The sequence below is a fragment of the Diospyros lotus genome, chromosome 8 (assembly GCF_014633365.1).
Source record: "Diospyros lotus cultivar Yz01 chromosome 8, ASM1463336v1, whole genome shotgun sequence".
Classification (NCBI taxonomy): Eukaryota; Viridiplantae; Streptophyta; class Magnoliopsida; order Ericales; family Ebenaceae; genus Diospyros; species Diospyros lotus.
In genome coordinates, this window is record NC_068345.1 from 31,160,266 (window position 1) to 31,180,973 (window position 20,708).

A 20,708-nucleotide genomic window follows, 5' to 3' on the forward strand; every position below is an offset into this window, starting at 1 on the left:
TCTGTCCAAATCACCTGCATGGATAAGGGGAACTGGATGGAAGGGGCATCCATTTCTCTGATTGAAAAAGATAATGATGAAAAGAAAAACTCTCATTTGATTGCCAATAACTTTTTCTTAGCATTGATTGAAGTTACTTTGCGTAAATCTGTAGTTTTTCGTTATGTGACCTCTTTTTCCTAGAGGGTATATCTCAGATGCTATGTTATTTGGGCTCCCAACATCAATTTTGCACTTTGCTAAGGTTCATCTATGTTTTATTTTACAGGGAGAATGTGTTAAGAAACTCTCTGGCAAAGCAAAGCTTGAAGAAAGTAGAGCAACAAAACAAGTTGTTGCACTTTTGAGTGCTCCACTGGAGAAGTACAATGATATTGTAACCGCCTTGACTCTTTCAAATTATCCCCGAGTCATGGATTACCTTGATAATGGAACAAATAAGGTCATGGCAATGGTTATCATTCAAAGCATTATGAAAACTAATACTTGCATTTCCACTGCTGAGAAGGTGAGCTCCATCTCCCTTGTTTTTAGTTTCTACCATTTCGATTTGGGGATGTAAACACTTGGTTTTTCATCTTTTATTGCAGGTTGATGTATTGTTTGAATTAATCAAAGGGCTTATAAAGGATCTAGATGGAACTTCTGTGGATGAGGTATAGAGAAACTTATCTAGCTACTGTTTAAGTTTTAGCTTCTAGCATTTCTTTTATGTTATGTTTTTTTTTTTCTATACAAATTATAAGGTTTATGTTGTCGTATGATTTTATTGGTTTAGTTGGTCATATATGATAATATTTCTCTTTCTGTGGTGAATTTATGGCCTATAGCTTGATGAGGAAGATTTCAAAGAGGAACAAAATTCTGTTGCCCGTCTTATACACATGCTGCATAATGAAGACCCAGAGGAGATGTTAAAGGTAATTGGTGTGTTGGAACTCTTTATCACGTTCCAAGGGCAGTAATTGTAATTTTCTTTTCCTTTTTGTTATAGATACTTGTACTTAGATATAGAAGCGGTTATGTTTACCGGTTATACCACACATGAGTGCATGGTTGAGGCTAGGAGGCTCTATATAACCCACAGCTAGAGGATGGGGATTCATGAATGATATGACTTGAATCTTTTCCTTGTAATTTTCTTTCTCGAACCTTCTTTTCTCGCTGTTTTCTCTCTCTCTCAATCTCTTTCCTTCCCAATTCCTCTAATTTTAGAATTTTTACTCACATGCCCTCTCTGTTTTTTATCTCTCTCTCAATTCTCGCTAATTCTAGAATTTCATCTCAAATACCCTCTGTCAAATCCGAAGATCTGACAATTGGTATTAGAGCCAAGCAATCCCCGGCCCTATGGTTTCTAGTACTCTCGGTGAGTAGCAATTCCGAGCAATTGTAATTCAGCGCAATTACGATCACCGATTGATTTTGTTGAATTGGAAGTTAATTGAGTGAAGGTGATCAAAGTTTACACAATTGCGATCTGGTACCTCCATTGATCGAATCTCGTGAATTGGGTAGCTAATTGATCGAAGGCGACATGTTAATTAAGTGATGGCGAAAGAAATGCAGATGAAGCGACTGGAGACTCAGTTGGGCGCGATGGAGATCGACTTTCGATATAACCAAGAACAACTGGAGAAGAGATTGGAGACGATGGAACTCGGCCTCCATCAAACTCAAGAGGAAGTGAGTCGAGGCAAAGCCGAGACAATGGCGGTGGAGAGGAATCTGATTGAAGACTTCTCTAGTCTTCCAGAAGATTTCTTTGATTTGGACAACAACTAAGCACCGTCCTAAATTTGTTCTCCAAAATTCCTAATGCAAGCCTGCCGGCGGACTTTCCATTGAGGACTAACACAGCCCCGATTCTTGCTAGGTCCAAAGTTAGGCAACGTACTCCTGACCCCATAGAAACAGAGGAGCAGTTGGAATTGGTGCTAGAATCGTCGACAAGAGGAGCCTATGCAAACCCATACCATACCCAATGCTGAGATTAGACATTCCGATATTTGAAAGAGACAAGCCAAGATGGTGGGTATGAAGAACTGGACGATTTTTCTACCATTATAGAGTGGCAGAAGGAGAGAAGGTGAACTTGGCAGCCGCTTATCTCAATGACATTGCGGATGTATGGTTTCAGGGATGGAGTAGGAAGAGGACAGAACTGAGTTGGTCAAAGTTTGTAGAAGACTTTTGTATGCGGTTCGGGGAAAGAACTATGCAGACATTATTGAAGAATTCAACAAGCTGAAGCAGGAGAGTCGATGGATGAATATCTATTCAAATTTGAGGAGCTAAAGTCGTTGCTAGTTATCTCCCATCCCACCTTAGAAGAATCCTATTTTGTGTCTAGATTCATTAGTGTGTTAAACAATGAGCTAAGACCAAAAGTCAAAATGATTCAACCCACCACCATTAAACAGGTTGTGGAGAAAGCCATACTACAGGAATTAGCCCTAGAGGCAATTTTCAGGTAGCATCGGGTAGTATCAAAGGGCTTGACTGCAAGCAGTCCACTGGTAGGGGGTGGAGGAGTGTCCAAGACTATCGATCAGGTTTTGCCGAAAGGAAATGTGCTACTAAAGACTTCACCAAATCCAGCTCTGGTGAAGTCTTTGTCCAACAACAACAACATATCTAGTCGTTATCCCACTATGTGGGGTTGGCTACATGAATTCTAGACTTCTATATGGATTATATCCCAACAGATAGTTTGTCTAGAATTCATATTTAGATCCAACTAGGTTTTACGCTGGCTGTCGGCTACCTAACACAACCCTCCTCCTTTATCCGGGATTGGGACCAGCAGTGGATAATATCCCCTGGCGGAGTAATAATAAAATGAAATTTCAACACCATCTTCATATGGAGAAGTTTCATGAGATGGTGGTGCATGAAGATAATTGATATAGTTGTGTTCCATCACTTAGTTGACATGGTGAAACCAACAAGTATAATATGGAAACACAACACTAGTGAAGTCTCTGTCCATGGAGCAGAAAAAGCAACTAGGATTATGTTTCCAATGTGGGAAGAAGTGTGGCCTCGGGCACCAATGCTGGAGAGAAATGCTGCAGATGGAAGGGTTAGAAGAAGAAGAAGAAGAAGAAGAGGAAGTAGATGTTGCTTTGGAGATGGAGGCTACTGGAGAGGAAGATGGTGAGATTTCTTTGCATGCACTACAGGGGAGTCCGTCAAGTAAAATAATCAAGGTGAAGGGATCAGTGGGGAAGAAGAAGCTGATAGCAAGGGTACACATAGCTTCCTAGATGAGGCTACTGCTGAGGACTTACAATGTCCAACATAGGCATTCCCTTTGTCAGTTAAAGTAGCCAATGGCAGTAAGATGATAAGTAAAATGAAATGTCAAGGTTTTAAGTGGACAATGCAGGGTGAGGAGTTCACAGCGGATCTGCAAATTTTGAAGTTAGGAGGCTGCAATATTGTTCTTGGGGTGGACTGGATGAAAACGGTAAGCCCTCTAGTCTTTGATTTCAATAAACTTGAGGTAACCTTTGAAATGGAAGGGAAAAGGCTAACATTAACAGGAAGCTAGGAGGCTAGAGAGTGTTAAAAAATGACAGGCTGGAGGATGCAGAAATTAATTCAACAAGAAGGGGCTTCAATAGCTCAATTACACTCAATATATGCAATGGAGGTGGAGGCTGGGAAAGGAGAGGAAAGCAGTGAGGCAACAGCGGAAGTAAAAGACCATTCATGGCCTACATTGACTTCCACTCTGCATTCACTCATTGAGGTACACTCTTGTGATTCCTTACGCTTACTGTTGACTGAGTTTGAGGATTTGTTTGCTGAGCCCTCAACCCTTCCCCCAAACCCGTTTCCTTGACCACACCATACACTTGAGACCAATGCGGAACTTGTCAGCATTCGATCCTATAGATATCCACCCAAACAAAAAGCTGAGATAGATAATTGGTCAAGGAAATGTTGACTAAATCTATCATTCAGGCAAGCCAAAACCCATTTGCCTCCCTTTCTTATTAGTTAAAAAGGATGGGACTTGGCGGTTTTGTGTTAACTACCGCTAACTGAATTCCATTACTATTAAAAATAAATTTCTTATCCCCATCATCAAGGACTTACTAGATGGAACTAACCAGAGCCACCATTTTTTCAAAACTTAACCTAAGGGGGCGTTTGGTACAGGAGAAATTTTAAGATTTCTGGGAATGTTAGGTTAAGAATTTATATTCCCATGTTTGGTACAACTTTTTCATAAAAAGAATTCTGGGAAATAAGATTTCTGAGAATAATTTTTAAGTAACTTTCCCACAAAAAGATTTTCATGGGGGGTTGGGAATCCAAGTTTCCCATGGACTTGAGAATGTTTTTAACAAAGAAAAAGACTAAAACACCCATTACTTTTTTATAACCCCATATAAACATATTATATATAAATATGTATTATACCCCATACAAACATATTATATATATATTATAATTATATAAATATATATTATTTATTAAATATAAACATATATATTATGTATATATATTATATATATACACACACGCATATATATACATAATGTGTAAAAAATGCATTTTTTTGACTTCCTAAAGATGTGGGTTCTAATATTTTATGTAGTAGAAGGAATTTATCATTTTTAAGAAAAAATTAAATAAGGGTAATTTTGGAAAAAAAACATGAATTCTCAAGAATGTTGCATTTAAACCAAATATAGGAATGTAAGATTCCTAGAAAAGAATACTCAACATTCCTAGGAATGTTTAAACCTAACCAAATATAGAATTGCATAAATCCTAAGAATCAAAGATTTCCAAGAGCATTCTCAAGAATTATGAATCCCAAGAATTTAAAAACTTCTCTCGTACCAAATGCCCCCTAAGAGCTGAATACCATCAAATCTGGATGAGCGTTGCAAACATTTCCAAAACAACCTTAAGGACTTATCAAGGACTTTATGAATTCCTAGTTATGCCATTTGGCTTAACTAATGCTCCTGCAACATTTCAAGCCTTGATGAACCACATCTTTAGCCCCTATTTGAGGAAATTTATCCTTGTGTTTTTCGATTATATCCTCACATACAATCCATCTTTTGATCAATACTTAACCCACTTGAGGGCAGCGTTTGAAATTCCTAGGTCCAATCAACTGTTTGTGAAGAGGTCCAAATGTACCTTTGCTGAGGAAAAAGCTGAATATCTAGGCCACATAATCACTAGAGAAGGGTTAAGTACATACCCTAAAAAAATTCCAACTATGATGGAGTGGCCAAGGCCGCAGACTGTCAAAGAATTGAGGGGTTTCCTAGGCTTAACCAGATATTATAAGAGATTCATCAAGAATTATGAGATTATAAGCAGGCCATTGACTGATCTACTTAAGAATTATAGAGAGATGCTCAATTCACCAATAGGGGGACATTCTAGGCCATCGACTTTGGAGTGGGGACATGCTCAAAGGTATAAAAATTATAGAGAGATCAAGCTAATGAGCCATACCATGATACTTTTTGAGATAAGGTCAAGGTTAAGGAGAGAAAACAAGTTCTTTCAAAATCAATTTGATTTTATGCTCAGGAAGTCAACAATGGGGGCTATACTTACCGAGATGTCTAACGGAAAAGTCTAGAGATAAACAAAAAGAGTTGCACATATGGTATTTATAGACTTAAAAATGCCTATGACAAAATCCCCAAAGTAGTGTTGTGAAAGGTGTTAAGAGAGAAAAGGAGTTTGGATGCTTATATACAGATATTAAGTGTATATATCATTAAGCAAAATGTGTGTTAAGAGTCCTGGGGGTTGTGGAGAGATACTAAGTATCTTCCAGTTACAATGGGATTACAACAATGATTTGCATTGATCCCTTACCTCTTTGCTTTTTTGAAGAATGAACTTACAAAGCACATCTAAGAAGTGCCTCGGTATATGCTATTTGCAAGTGATACTATCATGTTGGATGAGACAAAAGATTGTTTAAATCATAAACTTGAATTTTTTAGAAACACCTTAGAATCAAAAGGCTAAATGGGTGAAAAACTAAATATGTGGAATGTGACTTTTGCAAACATAAAAGTGTGGATGATGTCATTTTGAGACTAGAGACCAAGTTATGTAAAGAAAAGATCAATTTAGATAGCTTGGATCAATTGTTCAAAAATAATGGGAGATTAAGGAGGGTGCTACTTTTAGAATCATCGCACAATGGTTTAAAATGGAGAAGTGCATCCAATATTTTATGTGATTGTGAAATCTTTTTAAAGCAAAAAGGAAGTTTTATTGGACTGGTATGGCACGACCCCAAGGACCCCTCAAGGATATAGTAGTAATTATGTATTTTATGTAATTCTCTTTAGTTGTACTTAGTTGTAGCAGTTTGTACCTTCCAGTTGTATAGGATAGAACAATCCATAAAAAGGCTAGATCAATTAGAGAATGTCATATAGATGAATGATAATTGAATCTCAAATTTCTCTCTCAAGTCTGATCTGTCTCATTTCCCTCTAATTCTTTCTCTTGGTTTTATTCTGACTGTATTTCTCCCTCAATTCTTGTTGTATTTCCCTCCCTTTCAGTTTAATTCTCCCTCCAAATTCTATGTATTCTCAGTTTCTACCTAAAATACCCTAGCTTAAACCCTAGGATCATGACAAATAGTATTAGAGCCGACCGTTCCTCAGCTGTGAATTCTGACGGTTCTCGGCTGTGATTTCAGAAACTTAATAGCTGATTCAAGTTCAACTTTTGAAGGCAGAACAGGTTAACGACTCTCAGCTAAGCATCTGGAAGTTTTAGTAGTGATCAAGGTCTAGATTGTGAAGGTGTGTGAAGGCGAAGTAGATCCAGGCAATTTCAGCTGTTGTTCCAGAGTGACTAGATCTAGGTCACTGCATGTGATAAAGGCGATTCAGTGAAATTGAGTAGGTGATTCACTGGAAGTTGTAACGAGAGCCAATTGAACTCTCAAGAAGCTGCACAGAGCTGGTCAAATATTTAGGAGCAATTCTCGGCGTGCATCTTAGCAACAAGACGAATTCAGGCTTGCTAAATCGAGGAATGAAAGCAATTCAGAGATGATCCTAGAAGTTGAACAAGAGGCGAATTTTCAAAGGAATTGAACTATGGAGATGGAGTACAGGTTCGAGATGGAATTTTCTAAATTCAACCAAAAGATGGACAACTTACTGGATTTGATGTCAAAGTTCTTTCAGGTTAGTATACCAGATCCATTGCAGAACAGATTCTAGCAGGAGCTGGAATCCTTCCTAGGACCTCCGGTCAGCAAGTAGTGGATGAACTACCTACAAAGGACTAGGTCGGAGATGAGAGTTGCGATGAGGAGTTCAACAAGTTGAAACAAGAGGGCTCGGTTATGGATTACCAGGTCAGGTTTGAGAAATTGAAGTCGCTTATGCTCAATTCCCACCCAAACTTGACTGAGTCTTATTTTGTATCAAGTTTCATTAGAGGACTTATTGATGAGCTATGGCCTACAATGAAAATGATGCATCCTATCACTGTAAAACAGGTTTTGGAGAAGACTAGGCAGGCTGCAAGAATTGGTGCTGTAAGCCATTTTCAAAAAGCAGCTGCAGCCTAAAAGTTATTCTATGAGCAGCCAACAGATTGACGGTACTTCTAAGGCTGCCAATCAAGTAGTGCAGGCAGGAAACTGATGAAGTAGAATTGGAAGAAGAGGATTGCGATGAAGATAGCTTTCATGCAGCTGATGAGAGGTATGCCGGTGACATCTATCCTTGGTTGGATCAAATTCTTGACAGTCCATATGCAGTCAAAGAAGTTCCGATCGAACAATTCGGATTGGAACTGCCTTATATTGTCCCTAAAGAAACTGCTCATAGGTCTGATGAGGTCCTAAGGACAGGAATGATAGTTACAAGGAATGAGGAAAAACATGAATTGGATCAGGCAACTCAAGATGACAAGAAAGGAATGGTAATTGCCAAAGAAGTTATTGAGCTTCCACTGGAGGAAAAATATGTTGAAAGTGAACCTTTGGTGTACACCAGCAATTAGGAAGCAAAAGATGTTGGGAACAAGACTCTTGTTGTCTTGATTATTCATATTCCAGTTGGAGAGCTGCGTCAAATCAGGTTTTGGCCTACAGAGAAATTTGAATTCCTTTCTACAATTGGAAATGACATGGTTGAAGGAATGACAAATCAATTGGAACTATTTTCAATTGCAACAGGGAATAGGTGGATAGCTGGCCTTGATGTTGCAACAAATCATAGTACTATTACTATTGGGGAAAAAGAAAAGGAAAAGGAAAAGCAAGAGAAAAGAAGAAGAAAAGGCAAGGAATAAATCCAATAGAGAAATTTGGGATTGGATGAAGAGAAAAGTGGCCAGCCGCTGTAGTTCTTGGGACAAGAACTCTAATAGGGAGGGGGGAATTGTCACGACCCCAAGGATCTCTTGAGGATATAGTAGTAATTAGAATTTATCTTTAGTTGTACTTTGCTGTAGCAGTTTGTACCTTTCAATTGTATAGGATAGAACAGCCTATAAACAGGCTAGATCAATTAGAGAATGTCATATAAATGAATGATAATTGAATCTCAGATTTCTCTCTCAAGTCTTATGTCTCTTGTTTCCCTCTTATTCTCTCTCTTGGTTCTGTTATGACTGCATTTCTCCCTCAATTCTTGCTGTATTTCTCTCCCTTTCAGTCTAATTCCCCCTCCAAATTCTCTGTATTCTCGGCTTCTACCTAAAATACCCTAGCTTAAACCCTAGGATCATGACAAGGTGTAAGGCCATCTCTTTAGCTCAGAATATCAAGCAGTTAAGTATCAAATTATGCAAAATATGAGCATAACTGAGATGGGGATGTTACTGTGGATATGTTGTGGCCATACAAGACAAGACAAAATGAAAAATGAAATTATACACAATAAGCTTGAAGTGACCCTATTGCAGATAAGATGTGCGAGATGCAATTAAAGTGGTTTGAACATGTGAGAATAAGATTGATAGGCGAGTGGATGAAATGGATAAAGTTTGTAGCAAAAAGAGAAGATGACATAGAATATAATGGCCTTACAAAGGAATGACCATGGATAGAAATGATTTGAAGCCTATAACTCATGTAGGCTTGAGATTATTGCTACTTCATGTCTTTCTCCATGGTCCTATTTCATAGGGTCTTCACCCGATTCCCATGAAGATTGATACTTCAATGAGAGTTTGGGATAACGTGCATGACAATGTCTTGTTGAAAGTATATCTAACTAGCATGTTTGGCAATTCAAGTTTGCCAGGTAGTTATGCATGTAGATATGGTCAAGTTTACTGGATATTTTTGCATTAATACATGGTTTGCTTCAATATTGTGAAGTTCCTGCAGTTGATGTTTTGTGTTTCAGAAAAACTTTTACACTTGAGAATAAAAGAAAAATGCAGTAAAGATAAAAAAATATTTTAGTATTTTTAGGTGAATATAAGATAATATATTCCAAGCATTCCAGAAGGTCTACTAAACTATGTTCTTCATGAAGCTCAGAAACAACCATTAATGCCTGTTTCCAAATTCTATCTGCAATAATGATGCTTTTCTCTTTTTCCTTTAATTACAAGGAACGGGAAAAGAAATAATTCTCTCTTTTTTTTAACTAGGTCACTGAGTCATTATGGAAATCATATGGATCTTTTAAGAATTACAGTTGTCTTGTTTGATCAATATGCTGCCATGATAGTTTTGTAACTTCGACAAAGAGAACCACAAATCTTGGTAATTTTGTATCTAGCATTGTTTGGATTTGCTAACCTGCAGATGTGCTATCCCTGGCAATCAAGTCCATACAGTTTTATCCCTAAGACTCTCACAAACAATGAAATGGGATATAGTTTAAGGCCTGCCTCTTTTGATTTATAATAACAAAATGGAGCTGATTGCTGCATAAATGTCCATATCTGATGAAATCTTGTCGATGAGAACAGAAAGGCAGAATCATGAAATTATTCCACAGATATCAAAGCTCAACAATGAAAGCATTCCAATTTGGAGTCCTTATGAGTAGTCCAGAGATTTCATGTGCTGCTGCACTTCTTCTTACTCATGTCCTTTATCTTCTGTGATGATGCCTCTTGAAAAATCTGGTTGTTGTATCAGAATTTGTTTTTGTCCTGGCTTTTGTTGTCTTAGTAACACATTTTATTTCTTCCAGGTTTTGTGGTCTTACTTTTGTTTACTTTTCAGATTATATACACTTTGAAGAAGCATATTATGGCTGGAGGTCCAAAACGCTTGCCATTCACTATTCCTCCTGTAGTTTTTTCCACACTTAAGGTTGTTGCTTCTTTCTAGAGATGGTGACTGTTGTGCATCTTCTTGAAAAATACTCTGTGATTTGATCTTATACATTATGCTGTTTCTCTAGTGTGGTAGGCCATTCGGTTTATAGCTTATGGCCATTAAGAACCTGTTAGCATCCTAAATTTTCAGATTTGACTCCTTGTATTTTTGTCATGTGGTATAGTGCCTGGTATCATTTCCAGGCTAATTTAAAATGAGCCAAACTACAACCAGCCACTGGGTTTTGTGTAGTACAAGTGGCAGTTCTCATATCTTAATTTAGTAAAATAAAAATTGTGTTGAGGGATTAGTCGAAGCTGTAAGGGATTGAAATACCTGACAGCTGAACCAATCGTATAAAGTAATGCCTGTAAGTTTTGGCTATATTTATCCAAATTTTTTAATGCATGATATGGTCTTACAATTTGAGTCTTATTCATTTGAACAGCTGACCAGTGACATTATTTTAGGATCAATAATAATGATCACCTTTACGGTTTTGTTCACTAAACAAAATACTCCTTATGTAAGAAAAATCATATTGATTACCCTTGTCAAAATTTCCTTAGAGCTGATGTTGACCAGTCTTTACCTTTCTACCCCTATGGTTTGAAAAATATAGTCAATTTACTATTTCTTTATTTATGAGTGAAAAAGCCAATAAAATAAAAAGGTTCGAGAAATTTTAAAAGTTAAATATATTGAAGGAAATGAAGATTTGTTGTTGTCTTCCTCTTTATTTTTAAATTTACAGGCTTGCTCAATAAAATTACATTTTTGCATGGTTTTTTCCTTTTGTTCGACCTTATCCTTCAACCAAGTTACATTTTTGTTTGAACCTCTCTCTCTCTCTCTCTCTCGTGTAAATTTAGCGCCTCACTTCGATCAGGCAAGTGCTTTTTTAGTGCCTAGCGCCTCAGGTGATATAAGGTTCATAGCATCTTAAGTGCACCTTTCGCCCCTAACTACCTTGCACTGAGTTTTGCTATGAATTTGTCAACTCTGTATTACAAGTTCAAGCTGTGGCTCATATTTTTTAGCATAATTTCATTCAAAACTTGCCACAGGGGCTCCTTGCTTTTAATTCTCTTATGTGTACTTATTTTCCATCTATAGCTCTCACGCCCACAGAAAGAAAAGGAATACGCATAAATGCAGCTTGTGTTATTACTAGCCTTTGCTTACCTTAGCGTAGGATCTTGAAATTTAATAATCCCCCTCAAATGAGCTCGAGTTTGATTCATTGTTTATGGCTTGCAGTTGGTCAGACGTCTGCATGGTCAAGATGGTGAAGTGGTCGGGGAAGAAGTTTCTGCAACACCAAAGAAAATTTTTCAGCTCTTAAGTCAGGTAAACTCTGCTCATGATATTGTTGCCAGATGTATCAAGTTGTCCCAGATTAGTTTAACAGTTTACATGTCTCATCCCCAAGCAGAATAAACAGTTTCTGTTGAATTCTTATATAAATCATTGAGAGAACTTAGCGACAGTATTGAGTTTAATAGGAAACCTACTTTTATGGTCAACATACCATAAAAGGCTTTGGAAATGTTGAAACACAGTTCCTTAATTTTCATGCCTGATTTTTGTACCCATCCATCACTTAAATCCATGTTGTATTATCAGAGATTTATATTATTCATTTATAAAATAGGAATATCATAAACGTGTTCTGTGATACCTGCAGCTTACCCACGTTGCTATCATCATTCTATTCTTTTGACATTTAATAGCATGACATCGATTTAATCAACATACCTCCAAGTGCTATTCTGGCTCATGCTACATAACCTGATTGCTTATCACTTTCTCAGTTATTAAATCTCTTTTTCTTTCAGGTTATCGATGTTCTTTCATCTGTTCAGTCACCTGAACTGGCATTAAGGCTCTATTTGCAGTGTGCTGAGGTAACTGAACTGAAACATTTATGGGAATCTTTCCCAAAATAATTAGTCAGAACTAGGAGTATCGATATCAGACAATTAATACTTTTCTGAAACAATTGTTTTAATCAACATTGGTTTTGTTCTTATAGAACCCTAGTTGAATTATTCTGCTTATGTAAAGAAGGAACATCTTCAATAGCATCATATATGTACTCCGCTTTCTCATTAAATTGCACCCTCTGCCCCTTTTCTCTTGAATGATAGGGTGCATATCATAGCTCTATGACCATTGACTGGTATAACTAATAATTCATCTATATTTGGCTTTATGTTTTAGGCTGCGAATGATGCTGATCTTGAACCAGTTGCTTATGAATTTTTCACTCAAGCATTTATGTTATATGAAGAAGAAGTTGCGGTAATAGCCAATAAGTTCAACTTTGAATTTGCTCTGATATAATAAATGGTTTCATTGGCTTCCATATTTTTCTCACACGATTGTGCGCCTGTTCAGGATTCAAAAGCCCAAGTGACTGCAATTCACCTTATAATTGGAACTCTACAGAGAATGAACATATTTGGTGTTGAGAATAGGGATACCTTGACACACAAGGCCACAGGGGTAATAAAAGTTCTATTTGTTAACAATTAACTTTTCGGCGGCATCTTCTTAGCATTCTCATGACACTTCCTGTGTACAGTATTCAGCAAAGCTTTTAAAGAAGCCTGATCAATGCAGAGCTGTTTATGCTTGTTCGCATCTCTTTTGGATTGATGATCAGGATGGAGTCAAGGATGGAGAAAGGTATATTACTGTCCGCTAGGAATATCTACAACTGGAAATTAGACTTTGCTTGATTATGATAATTCAATGCATCATAATGCAACTTGCTATAGATTTCTTAAGACACGTTGCTACCCTGGTAGAATTCTGAACCCTTTTTGTTTACTATTTTTATGTTCAATAATATGTTTTCTGATGCAATCTTGTTTCTGTTCCAATAAAATCTAGCCCAAGTTGATCAATCTCCTATGATCCTGTTTCTGTTCTGTTCCAGTAAAGTCCTGTTTAAGATCATCTCCTAAACCATTAAAATCTAACAACGTACTGGCATCCTGTTCCAGGGTCATGCTTTGCTTAAAACGCTCACTAAGAATTGCAAATGCTGCACAACAGATGGCTGCTGTTACACGGGGTAGCAGCGGATCAGTTATACTCTTTGTCGAAATACTGAACAAGTTAGTAGATGGATTCAAGTGTTTTGACTCCCGTTCTCATCCCTTATATTTTTAAGCAAAATTCATTGGGTGAATATCCTTTGTATCAGGTACATATACTTTTTTGAGAAGGGAAACCCGCAGGTAACAAGTACTGCAATAGAGAGCCTTATAGAACTAATCAGAACTGAGAAGCAAAGCGACCACATAACCCCTGATCCAGCTTCAGATGCTTTCTTTGCCAGTACGTTGCGCTACATTCAATTTCAGAAACAGAAAGGTGGTACAATGGGTGAAAAGTATGCTGCCATCAACTTGTAATCTATGTTTTATTAATGCAAATTGGGGCGACTCAAAAAGTTTGAAGAGGTGGACTGGAGCCAAAAAGTGCATGGGATGGGTGTAAAAAGAGCTTTCTTTTGCCATATGAGGCATAAAGATATGTCGTGTTCAGCCTTGGAACCATTTTCCAGTTAGAATTGGGGATGTATACTTTCCATTGTATTTTCTCAGCCATAATCAAGAATTACGTTTTTCCATTGTGTTAGGCCTCATTAAGGCGTCCTCGTCGTCTGTACAACCTGCCTGGTAGTTGGATGTTAATATATATTTACTGTACAAATATGGATATTGGTATACCTTAACTGTGTAGCACACTGCATGCACTTGCATTTACAGGGCAGGGCAATATTGCATCATGCATTAACCTCGCCAATGGAAAGACGAGCAAAAATTGGATCATAACCCCATTCACCTGCTCGGTCCCTTCGAGCTTTGCTTTAAAAGTAATTGGTATAATTGAAGGTCGGGCAACATCTTTCTATTGCTTAAAAAATATACGAACCTTTACTTCACTAATCCATATCACGACACAACCCAAACGAGGGGGGAAAAAAGGAACTAGTACCATATAGCAGCACTTAAGAGCAAGCATGCAACTCAAAACGGAAGTGCAAAGGGCAAGGCATATACATCAGCCTCGGCTAAGTACTGGGCACGCGGCCAAAAGGCTGAGACTGGTTTCCCATCGGATAGAGCCATATTGCTAGCTTTGGATCTTTTCCTATCTTGTTGCGTTCGCTGACACAGCCACTCTAGTTCATCATGACTTGCTTGCATGCCCTCACCAAGTGGTGGAAGGTCTAGATTCCCTACTAGATTCTTGTAAAGTGACTCAATCTTCTTCATCCTATTGTCAACGGTTGTGGGCTGAGTAGTCCGCCCGTCATCTGGAGCAAAGGTACCACAAGAAGTTGATGGGGCAGAAGCTGAACTTTGTTTTCCGTCTACTCCAGGAGTGAAACCCTGCCCAGACGCATTAAACTTCAGGGATTTTGAACAGGACTCCTGCTGACAAGGAGGACTCTTCAGGGATATTGAACAGGACTCCAGCCGAGAGCAAGCAGGACCAACTTCAAAACCATGCATGCCCATCAACTCTTTCCTTCCAGAAGTTGAGCAGCCAACAGCTGGATCGGGTTCCTTGTGTATCCTTCCAGAAGTAGAGCAGGACCTCTCATCCCCAACATTTGCATCAGGTTCCTTGAACTTTCGTGATGGTAGTCGAATCCTTAGGATGTTCCCTATTTAATAATTGTAAAAATATGAAAAATGTTCCAATGCCTCCACAAAAGGTTGAGATTTATATGAAACGAAGAAAAATTATATAAGTATAAAACATGATTAACTATAACTGCATATCAAGGACAAGTATGGCATGAACTCACCATGAGCCTGAATGCGTCTCCCAGGTGAGGCTTGCCTCCTTTTTTCGCAATTCTTGGTGCTGTCAGACGAGTCACAGGCATTATGCGAACAAACAGGTTGCTCATGTTCTTCAGTGAGGCCACTCCTTTCCACCTCTTCAGCTTCATCTTCAGTACTCTTGTAATAACCTTTCAAATCCACCTTAACTTTATCCGATTTGTAAGCCTTCTCATCATCATGCTTCCTTTTCCTTCCATGATTAAACTCGGTAACATGCTGCTCAACAATTGCTCTGTGTTCCCTCTTCTTCTCTTTCTTCTCCCTCTTCCTCTCCTTCCTTTCTGACTTGGACTTCTCCCTTTCCTTCTGGAGCTTTAGAAGCACCAGAAGAACAATTTTAGAATACAAGACTAAGGTGGACCAAGATGCAAGCATTAACCATGCTAGATAAGGGGGAGATCCTTGGGGGCCACTTAATAAATTGTGTAGTAACAGAGCAGTGAAAGAAAACATAATTTATGAATCCTTTAATCAGCTTCATTTCCAGAAACTATTTTTGCCCTTTAACACAAACAAAAAGAGATCAAAATGGTAGACTTAACTGTTTTTGAAAACTATTTTTTGGACACAAATTTGCAGTACACCAGGTTTCTTGTGAAACAGTCCCAATTTTTTTTTCTGGACTTCAGGAAACCATAACATGAAAATGCAACCTATTTTTTTAGCCAACCAACCAAGACAAAATAATTGAAAAAAATATCCTACAAAGACCCTCCACCCAAAAAAAAAAAAAAGAAAAGAAAAAGGTTCGTTTGTAGCAGCAACTGCACCCGTAAACTCAAGCTATCATGCCTCAAAATCCATAAGAAAATAGTGAAAGTAAGATTTTGAACAGCTTTTTACTCCTCCAAAGTTCTAATCCTAACAAAACAATGAGCATTGAAACTTTAATACAACAGTTTAAGAGAGATTAAAAACAGTTGCAAAACATCAAGATCCCAAGTTTTCCCAACTCAAAGCAAAAGAACTCCAAAAACCTTATAGTTTGACGATCAATTTTGATTTATTTAAGGACCAACTTCTTATTTTGTATCTATACAAGAACCACATCAGTGGTAGACTTTTTTATAAGTCCTATAAGTAACTAGAAATAAAACCTATGTGAGGGAAAATATAAAGAAAATCTACTGCCAAGACCACAATAGGAAAACTTCATAATTGTGCCAAGGCACCATCAAGGAAAAGGTACATAAAAACTAGGACTGTAATGCAAACAAACCAAATTTTCAGGCCACTCCTGACCATATACTTGCAATCCGATTGAACAAATACTTTTTATGCTTCATTCAACATAGAACACAAAAGTGAACTCAATAGCATGTCACATTATTCTGCAAAACATGCTATTGTTCCCACATTTCTCCACAAAGTTCTAAAATCTATCATGTAGTAGCAAGGGATATAAGCCCCAATAATGAAAGATATCAAAGAAAAGGAATTCAAATCTAGTCCATTAGTCCACCCCTGCAAAGGGAAACATCTACATAATTGTCAGTCTCTTAATACTAAACTCGGAATAACACCACCAATAACTAAGCGAGAACTACGTGCAGTACTCCGCAACCAGTTCCCCATTATTGGTTCTATTAACAAAGCCACGGCCCTCGTCAACATATTTTCACTCCAAACAATATCCTTAACCCGACCCTTTCTAGTCTTTTATTGAACAACGGCAATGAGTTCCTCAAATAGCTAATATTTACCCTATATAACCATCAAGAATGATTTAGACGCCTCAAGAATCATACGATTAAAACCATTAAACCTGCCAGACACAATCCATCCACACGGCCCAGGTCGTTAAACGCCTTCCACTGTGCCTAAACTTAAAACATTCAAGAAGCCAAAAATCAAGAAACATAATTCAGGATCCTTTATATAAACATACTTCTCTATTTTGACAAACAGTCTTGTACATACATATAACACCTTTCGTCTCTTTACAAGTCTTTCTCAAGGGTAACTGGATGGGTATCTCTTTACATGTACATACACAATATACACAAGATATCTCAAGATCACAAGATATCTCAAGATCGAGTCCAATCAAATCTAAGAATCCCAGTCGAGCATAGCATAAACGCAAAAGCCAAGTGCTCAACAAACCTTAATCGATTCGATCAAGGCCTCGTTATTGTCTCTCTTGGGGGAATAGCCAGGCGGAGGGTATGGAAAGCACCGAGACATTCCCACAAACAAATAAGTAGAATGATCTTCAAACAGACCTTTCGAAAAAAGAAATTCTGTAACCCGAACGGAAGAATAATGAACGAATACCAGTACGAAACTCCTAAACCAAAGGGCAACTCAAGAACCGATGGGACAAAAACAGATCGGCAATTAACAAACCTTAGGGTTAGGGTTTCGGCACCTGCAGAGAAACAACGAGGCTTGAAACTTTGCTCTCTGGATACCACCCCCAAAAGGCGTTTATATAGGCGTGAGTGGCCGACCTTTGAGGCGGTGATAATTTCCCTATAAATAAATTTAACCCTCGCCAAAAGCTGATATTACACTTTTAACCTTTTCAGATTCGGCAAAACAGTCCTGAATTTATCAGGTTTGGCAAATACGCCCGCCGATTTTTTTTTAACTTAAATAATATTATTTCTTAAAAATATTGCTAAAATAGTATTGATTTAAACATATTTACCAAAATAGTAATCGATAATCATGCAAACATATCACTAAAACATGGAATACTACGTGGTAGCGATAGAAACGCTAAAAATATTTTTATAACTACGCTAACATAGTATAATATAAATCTTAGTCTTAGAATTTGTTAAAAACTCGTAAACAACATTTTTAAACTTCTAAATCAACAATATTATAAGGAGTTTTTTATGTTGCGTTGTACTTTAATAAAATAAATTTGGTTCGGTAAGAATATGATATATCATATGGTCAATCGAATGTCATGTACCATTTGAACTCAAATTATTCTTACCTTCAATCCATATTTATCTAGCTAGCTCATAATAAAATGTTAGACCAATCTTAAAACTAATAGAATCGAATTGGTTGAAGAAATAGAAAGCCAAGTGACCAAGCGTCTTTATTTTTAAAAATATAAATCGAACAATTATCATGTTATTAGGGTCATATTAAAAAAGAAGTGAATGTCGTCTAAGTTTACCATCCCACCTACTAATGAAATATGGGGGTAGGTGTGCTTGAGCTATACCATTTTCATAATTTTTTTAAATAATATTATTTAACTAAAAAACCCCAATTAAGAGAGATGTGTCATCATAATAATTCAATTTAGAATCAAAATTTAAGTTGAATTGATTAACTTGATTCTTTTTGTTCTTTTTTATGCGAATTTGATTTAGTCTATTTACTAAATTTATTTTGGTTCACTTCTAGTTGATATATTACATTACTCATCTAGGTTTAATTTGATGAAATATTCTTTAATTTAAAAAATTATAGTAGACACTCGTGTTGTAAAAAAAAATATGATAAGTTTCATTTACTCATAAGATATAATAAAAGATTATGAATGCCAAAAACCTTCATTATTTCAACAAATCACGAAAATTATGACTTTTCCTAATTCTATACTACATCACCTCTTATTCTTTTGCACAGATTAATAGTTTTACCATTGTCAAGCAAATAGGATCTTGAAACCACCATAATGTTGCTTGAAAACAAGAAAAAATAAATAAATAGAAAAATAGATAAATTTAAAAAAAACACGAAAATGAATTAAATTCTAGCAACGATGACTTTTCTTTTAAGTCATATCAAGTTCTTTTTTTCTCTCTTATTTTTTCTTGATCCAAAAAGCATTTCAACCTTATTTTAATATAATTTTATCTTCTGATAACTCGAGAGACCCTACAGGTGCATGCAGATCAAGTGACCTTAGATTAAGAGACCTAAATGACTGTAGACCAAGAAACCCAAGTGACATTTCTCGAAAATCTCTCTTAATGTCTTCAAGAAACCTTTTCAAGAGACATTGAGATAGGTCATAGTTAATTTGAATATATGTAGTATAACATAAATGTATTCATGGTATAATATAGAAGTATTTATGGTATAACATATGGGTATCGTAGTATAACACAGTTAATTTTATATAATATAGGTGTATTTGTGGTATAACATAGTATATGCATAGTATAACATGTGTATCCATGATGTAACATAAAGGTATTTGTGATATAAGTTAGGTGTTTTCGTGGTAAAATTTAAGGTTATTATGGTATAACACAGAAAATTCGTGATATAATATAAGGGTATCTATAATATAACATAGGTGTATTTATGGTATAACATAAGAGGATGCAATGTATGACATATGAATTTTTGTGGTATAACACAGTGATATCTGTGGTATTGTTAGTGATATGCCCTAATTATATTAGATTTAGATGATGTCTAGCATGTGTGTATCTACATTTGATGTATCTTTGTATATGTTAATGAAAACAAAATTTTCATTATTCATTAATTTTTAGTTTGTTATATGAATGAATCATTGAATTTTCTGTGTAAAATTCTTATTCTTAAGGTGTTAAGAATATGTGACGAGATTCTCTGATAACGAGATTTCTTAAATGTTCCTAGTTTTTGGATTAATTGGATGGAGACTCTAATTAATTGAGTATGGATTGAAACAATGTTTACTACCTTGATTAATATGAGATACTAACAGTTAAGGGTGGTGAGTCATATACCATATGACATGAGAATGTCTCTAATAAATACGTGAATGGTTGTTAGAGAACAATACACTGAATATGACACTAATGACTGATTACATGGTATTGTGGATAATGATATTGTTATTAAGTTGTGATTATATAACTAATCTTAAACTTAAACTGAGATGATTATTTTGTGTATTGGTGCATGAGATTTTTTAATGCGCTGAACCATTCAATTGCTAAGTGAGAAAGTTTATTTATGTGGTTTTGTATTGTTGGTGCATGGAGGCAGGTGCTCAAGGATATGATATGTCACCCTTACTTCGGTGAGGCGAACATCCTACGTGATCTACTATTAGTATGATGAGAAAGTCTTCACCCAAGACAATATGATTAACAAGGAAAGTGTTTCCAGATGTGTCATCTAGTCACGTTGATAAGATCAGACATATAGTTACTGAGTTTGCGAGTTTATCATATCATAACTCTTGCTCGGTCTAAATGTTGAGTAACGGAAGAATTGTACTACATGATAATCGTAAACTGTAATAAGCTTACTTAAAATTTGATTTCCTTTTATATTGTGTTGAGCTACTACTAGATGTTTTTTATGACCTTTTAGAACATTAACAAAATATGAAGAGATTCCCCGTGATGGGTTGAGGCAATTCAGCTGATGTAAAAAAGGGTTTTGGTGTTATCTGATTGCTATTAAGTAATGAATCTAGAAAATCACACATTATATAGCATGACATTTGGTATCGACACTATACACCCGTTATGTCTCAAATATCATTAATAATTAATGATGATTTTGGATATGTCATTAAGTGTTAATGGCCGGGTTCATTAAAAGTTAAC

The 20,708-nt window shown here is 36.5% G+C and overlaps 2 protein-coding genes across 6 annotated transcripts in view; one reads left to right on the top strand and one right to left on the bottom strand.

Moving 5' to 3' along the window:
- Nucleotides 1-14,060, top strand: part of LOC127808797 (vacuolar protein sorting-associated protein 35B-like) — a 42,576-nt gene extending 28,516 nt beyond the window's left edge. For all 4 annotated transcript variants that reach the window (XM_052347422.1, XM_052347421.1, XM_052347423.1 and 1 more), the window contains 11 exons: nt 269-508; nt 591-656; nt 831-920; nt 10,217-10,306; nt 11,573-11,662; nt 12,151-12,219; nt 12,536-12,616; nt 12,713-12,820; nt 12,900-13,003; nt 13,324-13,437; nt 13,527-14,060. In XM_052347422.1, coding sequence (XP_052203382.1) covers nt 269-508; nt 591-656; nt 831-920; nt 10,217-10,306; nt 11,573-11,662; nt 12,151-12,219; nt 12,536-12,616; nt 12,713-12,820; nt 12,900-13,003; nt 13,324-13,437; nt 13,527-13,737 — 1,263 coding nt within the window. In that variant the 3' untranslated portion in view covers nt 13,738-14,060. The remainder of the gene's footprint in view (nt 1-268; nt 509-590; nt 657-830; nt 921-10,216; nt 10,307-11,572; nt 11,663-12,150; nt 12,220-12,535; nt 12,617-12,712; nt 12,821-12,899; nt 13,004-13,323; nt 13,438-13,526) is intronic.
- Nucleotides 14,061-14,211: 151 nt separating this feature from the next.
- LOC127808798 (uncharacterized) lies at nt 14,212-17,601 on the bottom strand. 2 transcript variants are annotated; one of them, XM_052347426.1, is made up of 3 exons: nt 17,290-17,600; nt 15,144-15,495; nt 14,212-14,999 (listed from the first exon to the last, which is right to left on the bottom strand). In XM_052347426.1, exons 1-3 carry the CDS (start codon nt 17,368-17,370, stop codon nt 14,356-14,358), a joined length of 1,077 nt encoding a protein of 358 aa, XP_052203386.1. In that variant the 5' UTR covers nt 17,371-17,600; the 3' UTR covers nt 14,212-14,355. The 2 variants fall into 2 exon arrangements, with proteins under 2 accessions (XP_052203386.1, XP_052203385.1); XM_052347425.1 differs by having other exon boundaries at nt 15,144-17,601.
- Between the last annotated feature and the right edge of the window lie 3,107 nt (nt 17,602-20,708).

Coding starts and splice junctions, on each gene's coding strand:
- LOC127808798 (XM_052347425.1), bottom strand. CDS start 15,636: ATGTTTTCTTTCACTGCTCTGTTACTACACAATTTATTAAGTGGCCCC. Junction 15,000..15,143: donor GAGACGCATTCAGGCTCATG/GTGAGTTCATGC, acceptor ATTATTAAATAG/GGAACATCCTAAGGATTCGA.